Source organism: Rhineura floridana, chromosome 1 (assembly GCF_030035675.1).
Source record: "Rhineura floridana isolate rRhiFlo1 chromosome 1, rRhiFlo1.hap2, whole genome shotgun sequence".
Lineage (NCBI taxonomy): Eukaryota > Metazoa > Chordata > Lepidosauria > Squamata > Rhineuridae > Rhineura > Rhineura floridana.
In genome coordinates this window covers 299,704,533-299,719,438 of record NC_084480.1, presented here as the reverse complement: position 1 = coordinate 299,719,438, position 14,906 = coordinate 299,704,533, and the positions used below count along the sequence as shown (strand labels likewise).

Below are 14,906 nucleotides of genomic sequence, written 5' to 3'. Positions count from 1 at the left end.
AGAGCTGGAAGGGCCTTTGTTGGCTGCCTAGACCAACCCCTGCTCAGTGCAGGGAAACCAGAGATAGAGCCTCCTCCCACAAATAGCTGCCCTGCCTCTGCTTGCGAGAGCCCAACACACATCTAGTTGGTTGCATTGTCAAACTGTTCTTATTTATTTATTTATATCCCACCCTTCCTCCCAATAGGAGCCCAAGACATTCTCCCATTGGTTACCAGTTGATTTCCGGGCCCAATTTAATGTTATTGTTTAAAGCCCTAAGCAACTTAAGGCCCCAAATACCTGAAAGACTGTCTCCTTCCCTACAGATCCTCTCAGGTGTTAAGATCAGTGGGGGAGGGGGCTTGTGCTAGTTCCACCATCCTCAGAAGCTGGGGGGGGGAGGACATTCTCTGTAGGAACTCCTAGGTTGTGGAAATTCCTTCCCACTGATACGCATCTGGCACCTTCATTATATAGTTCCCACTGTGTAAATTAGAAACATTACTTCCCAGGACTTGGAAACTATGGTTCTATTAATGCAGCCTAAAATTGTGTTAGCCTTTTTTGCAGCTGAATCATACTTTTGGCTCATGTTCCGTTTGTGTTTTACTGCAATCCCAAGATCCTTTTCACTTGTACTGCTGCCAGTCTAAATTTCCCCCATCCTGTACCTGTGCATTTGGGGGTTTTTCTTTTTCTTTTGGTGGCAGTATGTGCATGCACTTAGTGCAGAATTTTGCATTTGCCTGTCGAATTTCATTTAGTAGTTTCAGCCCATTCATCCCCATTTCAACCCCCAGTTTCAACCCCATTCATCATTCTAATTCATTGATAAAATGTTAAGGAGTGCCAGGCGTAGGACAGAGCCCTGAGCATCCCATTCAGAACTTCCCTCCAGTTAAATGAGACACGATCAATGAACACTCTTTAAATACAGTTTTCCAAAAACCTTGAATCCACTTGACAGTATTATCATCTGACCCGCCTTTAACCATTTGTCCAACCAAAATATAATGAGGAACTTTATTAAATGTTTTGCTGCAATTATTCCCACAAACCACTAAGCTAATAACCTGATCAAAAAGAGAGAGATAAGATTAGTCTGGCAGGCTTTATTTCTTGACAAATCCATGCTTGCTTCTGCTAATCACTGCATTGTTATCAAGATGTTTACAAACTGATTCCTTTATAATCTCACTAGTCTGCAGTCTTCCAGATCTTCTTCCTCCAACTCCCCCTTTGAAGATTGGGACAACATTTGTCTGTCTCTAGTCCTATGGGACCTCACCAGCTTTCCAGGATTTCTCAAAGATGATAAGATTGTGGTTCTGAGAGTACTTCAGCAAATCCCTTTAGGATGCAATTTATCTAGCCCTGAAGAACTGAACTTATTTAGGGCAGCTCAACGACATTACTACACAATCCTTCTGAAAAGAATTAGAATCATACCCTGGTCTCCTACTGGGAGTAAGGGCGGGATATAAATTTAATAAATAATAATAATAATACACCCAATTATTATTAGAACAAATTAAACCAGAAATATCACTAGAAGCTAAAATGATGAGACTGAGGTTATCATACTTTGGACACATAATGAGAAGACCTGATTCACTAGAGAAGACAGTTATGCGGGGGAAAACAGAAGGGAGTAGAAAAAGAGGAAGGCCAAACAAGAGATGGATTGATTCCATCAAGGAAGCCCCAGACCTGAACTTACAAGATCTGAACAGGGTGGTTCACGACAGATGCTCTTGGAGGTCGCTGATTCATAGAGTCTCCATAAGTCGTAATTGACTTGAAGGCACACAACAACAACAACAATACCCAGAATCATTCACATAGAATCGTTCACAGAACTGAATTTTCTCACTTTTCCTCTTTCGGCAGCAACAATTCTTGTTGTGGTTTAACAGTCAATCCCTCCTTCCAGGGGATTCTGAGGATTATAGCTCTGTGAGGGGTCTCCTAACAATGCTCAGCACCCTTAACAAGATACACTTCCCAGGATTCTTTGGGGGAAGCATGATTGTTTAAAATGGTAAGACACCGCATTAAATGTACAGTGTAGATGGGCCAGAAAAAATGCACTGGAAAGTGTGGAATACCGCTTGCTTTGCGCAACTGTCATCTAACCTCCCCGCAAACAAATCAGAAAGAATGCTCACTAAATAGCCAGTGTCATCTAATGTCCCTGCAAACAAATCAGGATTAACGCTCAATGAAACAGGTTGTCTCAAAGCACCCTCAGAGGCTGTGTTTTTACTACAATCCCATCAGCACTCACCACCTGAGCTTGCTGTTTGTTAAACGGAGCGACAATATATGTGATAAGATCACCTTGGGGGTAACTTTCCTGTGTCAAGCATGAACAAAGGCAGCAATGGAAGGGGAAAGCCTCTTCTCCAGTTTTGCAGTGGTGGAAATGTTGCTCCCTTTCAGAGGAGCACCTCCAAGTGGGAGACCTATCCCACTCCCCCCTGCAGTTACCAGCTAGCTAGCTTCCCATTGACTGTATTGTGTACTGAATTGGCAATGGCAAGGAAGGAACTTATTCATAAGTCTTTCCCATTACCCATAACGTCCCATCACAAGAAAGACTGGTAGGGAATGGTGTGATTCATCCCCATCTGACTGGAACCCTTGTATGCCTTTCCTTCCATATAAAGATGAATATATTTTAAGATCTCTTGGGGGTCATTCTTTCCTCGGCGCTCAAGAGATATTTCTGTGCTGGGAAACAATTAGTCTGTGGATGTACTTCTGCCTTGTGTTCTATTTCCTGCCCCCCCCCCGCAATACAGTGGCTGGTTTATGAAGGGTTAGGGATTAGTGCGCAGCACACAATGCGCACGGCAAAGGTAGTAATAATGTGAGCCATTCCAGCTGCTTGAGGCAGCCCACCTAGCATTTACCTTAGAGCAATCTCACCTTTCCTGTGATGAAAAAGTAGGTGATTTGCTACAGAGCCCTCATGAACCCTCACTATATAACGTAATTTTCTCTGTCTGTGCGTTTGTTGCTAGAAAACCAATCTATTTTTATGGCTGTCTCTATCTGAGATATTTCTAGCTAATGAAATAGTTCAATTTGTTTTGGGTTCTTTAAAAAAGCAGTAAGAGAGAAACCCCCACACAATGGTGTTTCTTCTCTAACCAAAGGATTGAATGCAATAGAAAGCAAACAGAAAATCCCAACCACTGGCATGCCAGCCAAGCTGCTGTTAAAATGTGATACTGTGCCAAATGAAGAGCTGGTTCTATGAGCCCAGCTACATGCTCTCTGTGCAGGGTTAGATCATTTGAAGTGCATTACTTCCCCCGAAGAATCTTGGGAACGGTAGTTTTTGAGGGTGCTGGGAATTGTAGCTCTGTGAGGGGTAAGCTAAAGTTCCCAGGATTCTTTGGAGAAAATAGTGTGCTTTAAATATATGGTGTGTACACAGTCCGTGATCTCTTGCTCCATGAGGCAGAGCAGCAAATGGGGGTTCCCCTCCCCCTAGACCAGCTGAGGCACGACACCCTACAAGCACCTCTCCCTGGCAGTAAAAACACATTAATAACAAATTAAACAGCCATTTGCTGCCCTATCATGGCACCCAAAATCATCTGCCTGAGGCGGCTGCCTCAGTCTGCCTAATGGTGGGGCCAGCTGTCTCTACAGCACGGGTAGCCAACGTCGTGCCCTCCAGATGTTGCTGGACTGCAACTCCCGTCATCCCTGACTGCTGGCCAAGCTGGCTGGGTCTGATGGGAGTTGGAGTCACTACGCCTACTCTTCAGGGATGGGTAAAGTAATGACTTCAGGACAATAATGCTGCTGCATCGCTCATATAAGAGAAGTCATAAGAACATAAGAAGAGCCTGCTGGATCAGGCCAGTGGCCCATCTAGTCCAGCATCCTGTTCTCACAGTGGCCAACCAGGCGCCTGGGGGAAGCCCGCAAGCAGGTCCCGAGTGCAAGAACACTCTCCCCTCCTGAGGCTTCTGGCAACTGGTTTTCAGAAGCATGCTGCCTCTGACTAGGGTGGCAGACCACAGCCATCATGGCTAGTAGCCATTGATAGCCCTGTACTCCATGAATATGTCTAATCTTCTTTTAAAGCCATCCAAGCTGGTGGCCATTACTGCATCTTGTGGGAGCAAATTCCATAGTTTAACTATGCGCTGAGTAAAGAAGTACTTCCAAAAATGGATAAATTGACAACAAAACAAAACCAAAGCCTTCTCTTACTCCATGAGCATTGAACAACAATGCCTGGGCAACGTTAATGGCCCCTGCTGTGAGTCTCTGCGAGAAGGGAACCCTGAGAACATATTAAGACCTGATCAGTATTTACCTGATGCAGCGTTCTCACGTAGGCCAGCCCAGCCTTTCCTAACCTTGGGGTCCCCAGATGTTGCTAGACTACAATTCCCATCGTTTCTCACCATTGGCCATGCTGGCTGGGGCTGGTGGGAGTTGCAGACCAACAGCATCTGGAGACCCAAAGGCTGGGAAAGGCTGAGCTGGCCAGATGTCACCGGAAGCTCACAAGCAAATCGATGTCCGTCTCCTGCTGGTGCTTTTCTCCATGCTCGGGCAGTAGCTGATATACTGCCTCTGAATATGAAGGTTCTGTTTAGCTATCCTGTTATGGTGAATTCCATAAGCTAATTGTGTGATGTGTGAAGGAATTCATGCTTTGGGCTGCCGTGTACCTGATGCCTCCTGTGTCATTGTTTTGGGGCCATAGCTCAGTTCATAAAGCACCACCTTTGCATGCGAAGGGTCCCAAGTTCAATCGCTGGCATCTCCAGGTAGGGCTGCAAATATCCCCAGCCTGAAACCCTGGAGAACCTATGCCACTCCATGTAGACGGTACTGAACTAGACACACCATTGGTCTGACTCATTTCTGTCAACTCTCCCTACATTGTTCATATGTTCATAATTCTATCAACTTGCTATCATGTTTTCACACAGAGAGAGAAAGAGTCCTTCCCAGAGTCTATATCAAATACCTAACCATCCCCAAGATTCACTCTTATTTATTTATTTTATTTATTAGATGTATATCCTACTTTTGCTCCAAAGAGGTCAACGTGGCCTACGTCATTTCCCCCTCTTACCCGCAAACTCTAACATCGCAACATTCCCATAAGGTAGGTTATACTGAAAGATAGTGACTAGCTCAGTTTCACCCAATGAGTTTAATGGGTGAGTGGGAATTTGAACCCTGGCCTCCCACATCCTAGCCTGCTACACCACACTCTAAGGCAGCCTATTTTCAACAGCAGAGTTTTGAGGAATCATTGAATGGAAGAAAACTGCCAATTGTTGAATGCAGGGCTAGCTAACTTGTGGCCTGTTATTTAGCTATCAAGGCTCATACACACCATGCTGGATTTGGGCCTATCATTAACCCTTATTGGGTCCTTGATCCCGATTTATACTTGCTCAGTAGCAACCCAGAATTCAGATGTTAGACTACAACTTCTATTATCCCTGACTGTTGACCATGCCGGCTGAGGCTGATGGAAGCTGAAGTCCAACAGCATCTCTGGAGAACCCCTAATTTAGTGTATTGTTATATTTGTATCATCACTATTTAGATTTTCCGTGTCAGGCACCAAAATGTCTCAGGCAGTCTTTGCTAAACCTGAGCAGTTTGATAGAAGCACAGCTCTTTGCACACTCTGCTCATTTGCCAGTTAATCAAGGCAAGCTTTGATAAACCTGAGCTCTGCAGTATTCCTGTGATCTGCATGGATGCAGTATCCTACTTTGTCACATTTCCATCCTCCTCTTTTTCTTTTTTTGCAGTTGAAAATGTGGTGCTGGCTGGTATGAGTGTTTTTTCTTTCTTTGTCATCGAAGGGTTCCTGAGCACTGAATATAAGGAACACTTTCAAGGACTTTTCTGTGTTCACCTGTTTTAAAGAGCAGGAGCAACTCAGTCAGAGGGGCGGGGGAGCATCTGCCATCAGAAATCAGGAACATCTGATGTATCAGGTCATAGAATACAGTGCTGTTACTTTCCCCCCTCGTGGCTCAGAATTACTGCGAGGCTCTGAGCCACAAAAATATGCATTAAGTTAAAATATGTAAATGACTTTGTAATCACTGCTGAAAGCCTTATGGATGTTTCTGAGAAACAAATACAAAAAAGAAGCAAGGGGATTGAGATCTTGACCAAATTCTTAATCTTGAAACTTGAAACAAGAACACACTGAGCATATTCCTACTTGACGAGATTTATCAAGAAGGAAAGGGGTTTAGATGTCCTCTAGGTGAAGCAATGGTAAAATGTTGTTGAATGGCTTGATACTGATACTATCAATCAATGACAGATTTGTTTCTTTTGAGCAAGGTAGTAAAGTAGCAACGGTATGATTCCTTACCACTCTGTCATGGACTTGAACTTTTCCAATCTTAAATTCAATTCTCCACATTTCTGCAGCAATTTGCAATGTTGTGGGGGGGATCCTCATGAAAATACTTCAGCATTTTAGTGCAAATTTCTCACAGTAAACATTTTTTGTATGCAATTTTGACTGATGTACACGATTTTGCAAGTAATTTATCCTAATAGAATGCATTTTTTGTTATTTTCACTAATGTGTTCACTTTTACGCACATGTTCCCCTAATACATGTATTTTTGTAAACATTGGTTGATTGGAGAACTGCACTGAAAAATTCCGATACGCGCAAATTTCAAAGGATGCTTGTGTTTTGGTTTTTATATTGGTTTGGAAACTGAGAATTTGATAGATTTGGCTTTAAATGCTAACTGAATTGAATTTCTCCCCCATCCCTAGTGCCAAACAGGGGAAGGCTTTTGCTGTGCCCACCATATGCTAAAGATTGTTAGGGCAAGACTGGAATTAAAACATCCAGCTCAAAAATATTGACAAAAATGTAGCTAAAAGCTCTGAACAGTCCAGTCAAACACAACAAATACAATACATATACAATATATATATAGTATGCATATTGTATTGTATTTTATGTATTTTAATTGTATTTTATGTATTTTAATTTATTTTAATGTTTTTGTGATTTTATTGCTTACAATTTTATTGTTTACCATTTTATTATGTACGTGTGCGATTTTACTTTTGTAAGCCGCCCTGTGTGCCCTATTATAGGGTAGAAGGGTGGGATCGAAATATTTTCAATAAATAAAATAAAATAAATAAATAAACTCAAGAACAATCCAAAGAGAAGAAATGGGGATTGAGGACTTTCCTAAAGACCTGTGATGATGGGGCCCTATGGATGCTCCAGATGGTAATGCATTCCAAAGGCATGGAGTCACTGCAGAAAAGGACCTCTCCCTGGTGCCTGCCAACCTAACTGCTTACAGATAGGCAGGTGAGAAGGCCTCCATTGCTGATCTGCCACATGTAGCAGGCTTGCCACCTTTTGCTCTGACAAATCAAAAACCATCCAGCCATTCACAGTGTCATTAGTTCAGAACAAGGAAAACATCCAAGGGCTTATTGCATTTACACAGTGAGACTTCAGGGCTGAATCCAGTTGGTCCTCCTACTACTGCTGTTTCTGTTCTGCTAATAGAGGAAGAGGGGAGGCGATTCTTGCTGATTTCTCCCTGCAGCATCCAGCTGCAGCTGCCTGGACAGATTTCCAGGGTGCCCTTGGAGCGGCAGGGAGGAAGAGAATCCCCTCTTCCTCTTCCAATGGATGGAAGCCATTGCACTTGTGCAAGGGCACTGGATCAAAAGCCATTGCATTTGTGCAAGGGCACTAACTGGATGCAATAGCTGCCCCCCTTGTTTTAATTACTATAGTTATACATATACATTTTTAATTGTTTTTAATGCTGTTTTGTATTAATGTATTTTAAGATCTGTTTTTATGAAGTTTTAAAGTTTTTTTTTGGTGCTTTGTTTGCCGCCCTGGGCGCCTGCTGGGAGGAAGGGCGGGATACAAAATAAATAAATAAATAAATAAATAAATAAATGGCTCTCTCTGATGCATGGTGGCCATAGTATCCTCTTAGAATCCTGTGTGGCAATTTAAATGTTCTTCTGCTTTTACTTGGCCTGCTATTATTTATTAGTCGCTTGTGACTTACAACACTGTTAAAAACAAAAGCTAATACACCATACCATAAAAACAAAATAATAAAACAACACACATCCCATACAGCCACAGCGAGCTTTGGCAGCACACTAATACAAACAACATCATTTCAGTCTATCAGACGCCCCGGGGGAACAGATAAGTCTGCCTGGCACCAAAAAGATGTCAATGAAGGTGTCAGGCAGACCTCACTGGGAAGCACATTCCACAGATACTCTAGCTATTGTCCCATGTTTCTGACAAAATGGCACTCTATAGAAACATAGGAAGCTGCCTTATACAGAACCTTAGTCCTTTTAGCTCAGTATTGTCTACACTGACTGGCAGTGGCTCTCCAGGATATCAGACAGGATTCTGTCCCAGCCCTACTTGGAGATGCTGGGGATTGAACCTCGGGCCTTCTGCATTCAAAGCAGATATTCTACTACTGAGTTATGGCCCTTCCAAACTCCAGATGTTTTAGACTCCAGCTCCCATCACCCATCACCATTGGCCTTGCTGGGTGGGAACTGCAGTCTAACAATAACTGGAAGGCATCAGATTGAGGAAGGCTGATGCAAAGCAGCCCAATTCTCCAATCACTCACTTCCACTCTTTTTGTCTCTCAATTTAGGCAGTCCCCTTTCCCCATCCAGGCTAGCCAGTTCTCCCTGTGGTCCACCTCCTTCTGTGTACCACCTCTTTTCTTTCTGTCTTCCTACATCTGCCTGCTATCTACATGGATACATTTTTAAATGTGAAAATCTCCCTGCAAGTGGAAAGGTAGCACAATAGGACAAGGACTGGGCTGGATTCTTCCTCTCCAGCTGCATGTTGGAAACTTGCAGACTAGGCAGACGAGTTCTAGCTTGCAGGGAGATTCTTACGGAGGGGAGCATTAAATGTGGTCTTTACCACCTGCAGTCTGAAGGGGTACAGTCTGCTCTGCCAACTCCTCCTACCCTATCTGTAGAACTCGACTCAGTGACTGACTAAACAAGCTACATTAGATTCCTGAAGCTTGAGCAATACGGGGTTTAGAATTTGGACAATAAACATTGTTGTGTCCCAACTTCTCAGAGCGGTTAGTTGAAGTTCACTTCAGACATTCTTTTCAGCGCTGTTTTAATCTGATGTAAGGAAGAGGAGTTTAGAAGATAAATAAATGAATCAGTTCCAGCAAAAGAGGGCAAAGGTGTGGGGGGAGTTCTCCTTTGTAGGAAAAACCAACAGCAACATCCTCTCTTGGGGCAAATCTAATGTGCTCTATTCTTAACTGTTTAGGCTTTTGTGTTGTACAGGGAAAGAACACAGATTAACAGCTGAACACACTACCAAGATCCAAAAGATCTGGCTTTATTGTGTTCCTTGCAATTATTTCCTATTGATGTCAATCAGATCTATTGATGACAAGATTGTAGCTGCAATTAGTACCGATAAACAGTGTGCCAGTGTGCTGACTAATACTATGCAAAGCTGGAGACAAATGCAACACATAATTATGTATAGTGCTACCCAAAGAGTAAACGTTTAATTTGGCAAGGGGAATGGGATTATTATTTTCCAGGGGTCCTTGCCACATTTAGGCATAATAGAGTCTGAAAATACAGGTGACATTCTCTACCCATCAACGAGGACTTAAAAAAATTGACATAACATTCTAAAGAGTTTCCATCATTCATTTGTCTCTTGCGTGGAAGGCACCCTCAAGGTAGAGGTCTGTCAAATGATCTCTGCCGTGCCCTCTCTATGATGAGCGTCCGCCTGGCCTTGAAGACCTGGCTCTTCCGGCAGGCTTTTGGGGTGGGTTAGGTTTTATTATTATTGTTGAGATTTTTAATGTTTTAATGTATTTGTATGTTTTTATTTTGTACGTCACCCAGAGTGGCTGAACAGCCAGCCAGATGGGCGACTAATAAATTTAATAAATAAATAAATAAATATCAGTTTGTGGATGTTCCTTTGTATAGGCACTGAAGGATTTTCTTCCCTTTTTTCATTTGTAGATGATCTCTTTCCCAGATTTGAAGCAGTTACAATGTGCCTATAAGTAGCTGCTGCGCAGCCCTAGGGCCTAAGCAGCTGAGCATGGAAAGAAGCTTCATAAACATGATTCCCAGCAAGAGTACGACCAGAAATGTATTGACTGCTGGGACACACCCACAAAAGGATCAGTTTGAGGGCAAAGTCAAATGCAGGCCAGGAGCTGGGCTGAGAAGTCCATTTGAAAGAGCCTGAAACAAGGCTGCGGGCAGAAAGGTAGAAAAGCTGACAACGGCACAGTTTCACGTAACAGTAAGCCAAAACATGGCTTATCAGGGATGTGCAAGCATACAAGTTTCCAAAGAGGAGATTGCAGCCACTGTCATCTGAACCCAGGCTCTTGGTTTGTGTCTGGGGTCGGGAGGTAAGAAGGCATTGTTTTCCATTCTGCCCTGTGTTAGTCACTTGCAGCACTGTTTCTATTCCATTGCAGTTCATCTTCTGCCAAAAGCTACTTTATTTGTCTTCCTGTGGCAAATTTACATAACATACTTAATTTATGTAATAAATAAATTTATGTAATAAATTACGTAAATTACATAATAAATTATGTAAATTACATAAATTACACAATAAATTTATGTGACTTACATTGTCATTACATTATCCTACCCATTTATTTATTTATTTATTTATTTGTATCCCGCCCTTCCTCCCAGCAGTAGCCCAGGGCGGCTTTATTTCAGTGCAAAGGAAACACAATGCAAATGGAGGGAAATGTAATCAATTACATATCATATATGAACTGATAGCAATGACTTTGGAATTTTTGAGAGAAACCATGTCTTTTAAATGTGCTTTAAATGTATGGAGTTGATGTGAACTTAGACCGTATCACACACTTCTGGCCCATAGGTTCCTTGTCTTTCTTCTGTAGAACTTGACCACTAGCCTGTTTGGACCTCACCAATGGAAGCTGGTGGCTCCATGTCAATACAGCGGTAGAATCCGCTCCAGATTTTAGTCTGACTTTTCAGGGAGCTGTCCAAGGTGCATCTCCTTGAAAATTCAGACTAAAATCTGGAGGGGATCCCACTGACATGGAGCCACCAGCCGCATCTGGATTGCACCAATTTCTTTGAAGCCTGCTGGGCCCTGACAAAGACTGGCTGTTGTCCAAGCAAAGACCCAGCCCTGGCTAGTAAGCATTACAGACAGTTCAGGTCAGTAAAAAAAAAAGAGAGATGTCTGGTGCAAAGAGGTACCATGCTGGGATCGGAGTGGTAGGTGTGGGGAACCTGCAGGCCTCTAGATATTGTTAAACTTGCAACAGCCCCAGCCAGCATGGTCAGTGGTCAGGAATGATGGGACATGTAGTCCAGCAAGTCTCCCCACATAGAGTGTCCGTTGGAGCACTGCTACACAGACCAGGAGATGCCTTGATTAGTGATCTTAACACTGCCTTACTATTGAGTATGACTCATGTCATTAAGGCCAGCGCTATCTCCCTGATTAGTAGCTGCTCTGCAAGGTCTGAATGGTCTCCTACCAAAGATCCATTATGCCAGAGACTAACCTGGGACTTTATACAGGCAAAATGTGTGCTATAACAATCATCTATAGCCTCTCCAGCTTTGAACTATGGAACTCGGATAAGCATTTCTGAGTGGATTTTAAAAAGACCTGATAATTGGGCTAATTGCCTTTCTTTCTTCTTGACATTTGTTAGAACATGATATGGGCATTCTGGAAAGGTGTAAATACAAATTGCTTTACCATTAGCCTTCCTTTAAATAAAGTTTTATTGTCATTTAATTTTTACTGCCATTTCCATGGACCTGACCTGGCTCCAGGCTTGTAAGGCTCAATTGCCAGATTTTTGACAAGTTCAATCAATCTAAGAAACTGCTCAATAGTGCCTAAAGTAGTATGAGCTTTGTCAGTTTTGGTTTCTAGCCATTAGATCTTCTTTGGTATAGCTACAATATATTAAACTCAACTGCTCATGCAGTTCAGGTTGTAAGAACATGTCAAATACTGTGTCAGACTAATGATCCTTTTAGCCTGGGCTCAGTATAATGTGTAATGGCTATCAGTTAAGGAGATGACCTTTTGTCTAGTTTTAGGATGACCTAATAGCTCAAGAAGTTTCCTCAGTGCACATTAATAGCTAGGAGACTTTTTTCAAAGGCTCTTGATGGCTGGTGGCTACTAGCTATGACACACCACAGCGATTTGGCCAGAGAGTGGTGGGAAATGTAGCCAGCAAATTAGGTAACACAATGTGTTTTTGTAATAAACTAGAGGGAGAATACCTCCAGGTATATCCTTTTTCATTTTGGTGGAGTTGGTGTTACTGTAAAGATAGGCATTGTCTGTCATAGTCCTTAAAAAACAAGAATTTGCTTGCATCTGCTCCAGTCAAGATGCCATAGTTGTAACTGTATCCCTTCTGGTGATTATGGGGGCTCTGTCTAGTCAGCTTTATGGGTATTGTTCGGTTTGTGCAACCTGAGGATGTGGACAAAGTTCTTGGAGAAAAGAGGCCTATCATATTTGCTCTGGACCTATGCCAGTTGTGGCTTATTCAGTCTGCCAGGACAGGACTAAAAGATTGGATCATGGCAGTAATGAACATAAGAACATAAGAACATAAGAAGAGCCTGCTGGATCAGGCCAGTGGCCCATCTAGTCCAGCATCCTGTTCTCACAGTGGCCAACCAGGTGCCTGGGGGAAGCCCGCAAGCAGGACCCGAGTGCAAGAACACTCTCCCCTCCTGAGGCTTCCAGCAACTGGTTTTCAGAAGCATGCTGCCTCTGACTAGGGTGGCAGAGCACAGCCATCACGGCTAGTAGCCATTGATAGCCCTGTCCTCCATGAATTTGTCTAATCTTCTTTTAAAGCCATCCAAGCTGGTGGCCATTACTGCATCTTGTGGGAGCAAATTCCATAGTTTAACTATGCGCTGAGTAAAGAAGTACTTCCTTTTGTCTGTCCTGAATCTTCCAACATTCAGCTTCTTTGAATGTCCACGAGTTCTAGTATTATGAGAGAGGGAGAAGAACTTTTCTCTATCCACTTTCTCAATGCCATGCATAATTTTATACACTTCTATCATGTCTCCTCTGACCCGCCTTTTCTCTAAACTAAAAAGCCCCAAATGCTGCAACCTTTCCTCGTAAGGGAGTCGCTCCATCCCCTTGATCATTCTGGTTGCCCTCCTCTGAACCTTTTCCAACTCTATAATATCCTTTTTGAGATGAGGCGACCAGAACTGTACACAGTATTCCAAATGCGGCCGCACCATAGATTTATACAACGGCATTATGATATCGGCTGTTTTATTTTCAATACCTTTCCTAATTATCGCTAGCATGGAATTTGCCTTTTTCACAGCTGCCGCACACTGGGTCGACATTTTCATCGTGCTGTCCACTACAACCCCGAGGTCTCTCTCCTGGTCGGTCATTGCCAGTTCAGACCCCATGAGCGTATATGTGAAATTCAGATTTTTTGCTCCAATATGCATAATTTTACACTTGTTTATATTGAATTGCATTTGCCATTTTTCTGCCCATTCACTCAGTTTGGAGAGGTCTTTTTGGAGCTCTTCGCAATCCCTTTTTGTTTTAACAACCCTGAACAATTTAGTGTCATCATCAAACTTGGCCACTTCACTGCTCACTCCTAATTCTAGGTCATTAATGAACAAGTTGAAAAGTACAGGTCCCAATACCGATCCTTGAGGGACTCCACTTTCTACAGCCCTCCATTGGGAGAACTGTCCGTTTATTCCTACTCTCTGCTTTCTGCTTCTTAACCAATTCCTTATCCACAAGAGGACCTCTCCTCTTATTCCATGACTGCTAAGCTTCCTCAGAAGCCTTTGGTGAGGTACCTTGTCAAACGCTTTTTGAAAGTCTAAGTACACTATGTCCACTGGATCACCTCTATGTATATGCTTGTTGACACTCTCAAAGAATTCTAATAGGTTACTGAGACAGGACTTTCCCTTGCAGAAGCCATGCTGGCTGTGCTTCAGCAAGGCTTGTTCTTCTATGTGCTTGGTTAATCTAGCTTTAATAATACTTTCTACCAGTTTTCCAGGGACAGAAGTTAAGCTAACTGGCCTGTAATTTCCGGGATCCCCTCTGGATCCCTTTTTGAAGATTGGCGTTACATTTGCCACTTTCCAGTCCTCAGGCACGGAGGAGGACCCAAGGGACAAGTTACATATTTTAGTTAGCAGATCAGCAATTTCACCTTTGAGTTCTTTGAGAACTGTCGGGTGGATGCCATCCGGGCCCGGTGATTTGTCAGTTTTTATATTGTCCATTAAGCTTAGAACTTCCTCTCTCGTTACCACTATTTGTCTCAGTTCCTCAGAATCCCTTCCTGCAAATGTTAGTTCAGGTTCAGGGATCTGCCCTATATCTTCCACTGTGAAGACAGATGCAAAGAATTCATTTAGCTTCTCTGCAATCTCCTTATCGTTCTTTAGTACACCTTTGACTCCCTTATCATCCAAGGGTCCAATCGTCTCCCTAGATGGTCTCCTGCTTTGAATGTATTTATAGAATTTTTTGTTGTTGGTTTTTATGTTCTTAGCAATGTGCTCCTCAAATTCTTTTTTAGCATCCCTTATTGTCTTCTTGCATTTCTTTTGCCAGAGTTTGTGTTCTTTTTTATTTTCTTCATTCGGACAAGACTTCCATTTTTTGAAGGAAGACTTTTTGCCTCTAAGAGCTTCCTTGACTTTGCTCGTTAACCATGCTGGCATCTTCTTGGCCCTGGCGGTACCTTTTCTGATCTGCAGTATGCACTCCAGTTGAGCTTCTAATATAGTGTTTTTAAACAACTTCCAAGCATTTT

General features: G+C 42.8%; 1 protein-coding gene across 8 annotated transcripts in view; it reads left to right on the top strand.

Annotated features, from left to right (window-relative positions):
- The window catches only part of SAMD12 (sterile alpha motif domain containing 12), a 321,606-nt gene that overhangs the window by 210,295 nt on the left and 96,405 nt on the right, over positions 1-14,906 (top strand). For 2 of the 8 annotated variants that reach the window (XM_061605569.1, XM_061605578.1), the window contains exon 5: positions 10,057-10,560. The exons of 5 other annotated variants lie outside the window; for them this stretch is intronic. In XM_061605569.1, coding sequence (XP_061461553.1) covers positions 10,057-10,104 — 48 coding nt within the window. In that variant the 3' untranslated portion in view covers positions 10,105-10,560. Of the gene's footprint in view, positions 1-10,056; positions 10,561-14,906 lie in introns of those variants that run through there. One more of the 8 variants, XM_061605539.1, reaches the window with a different exon arrangement.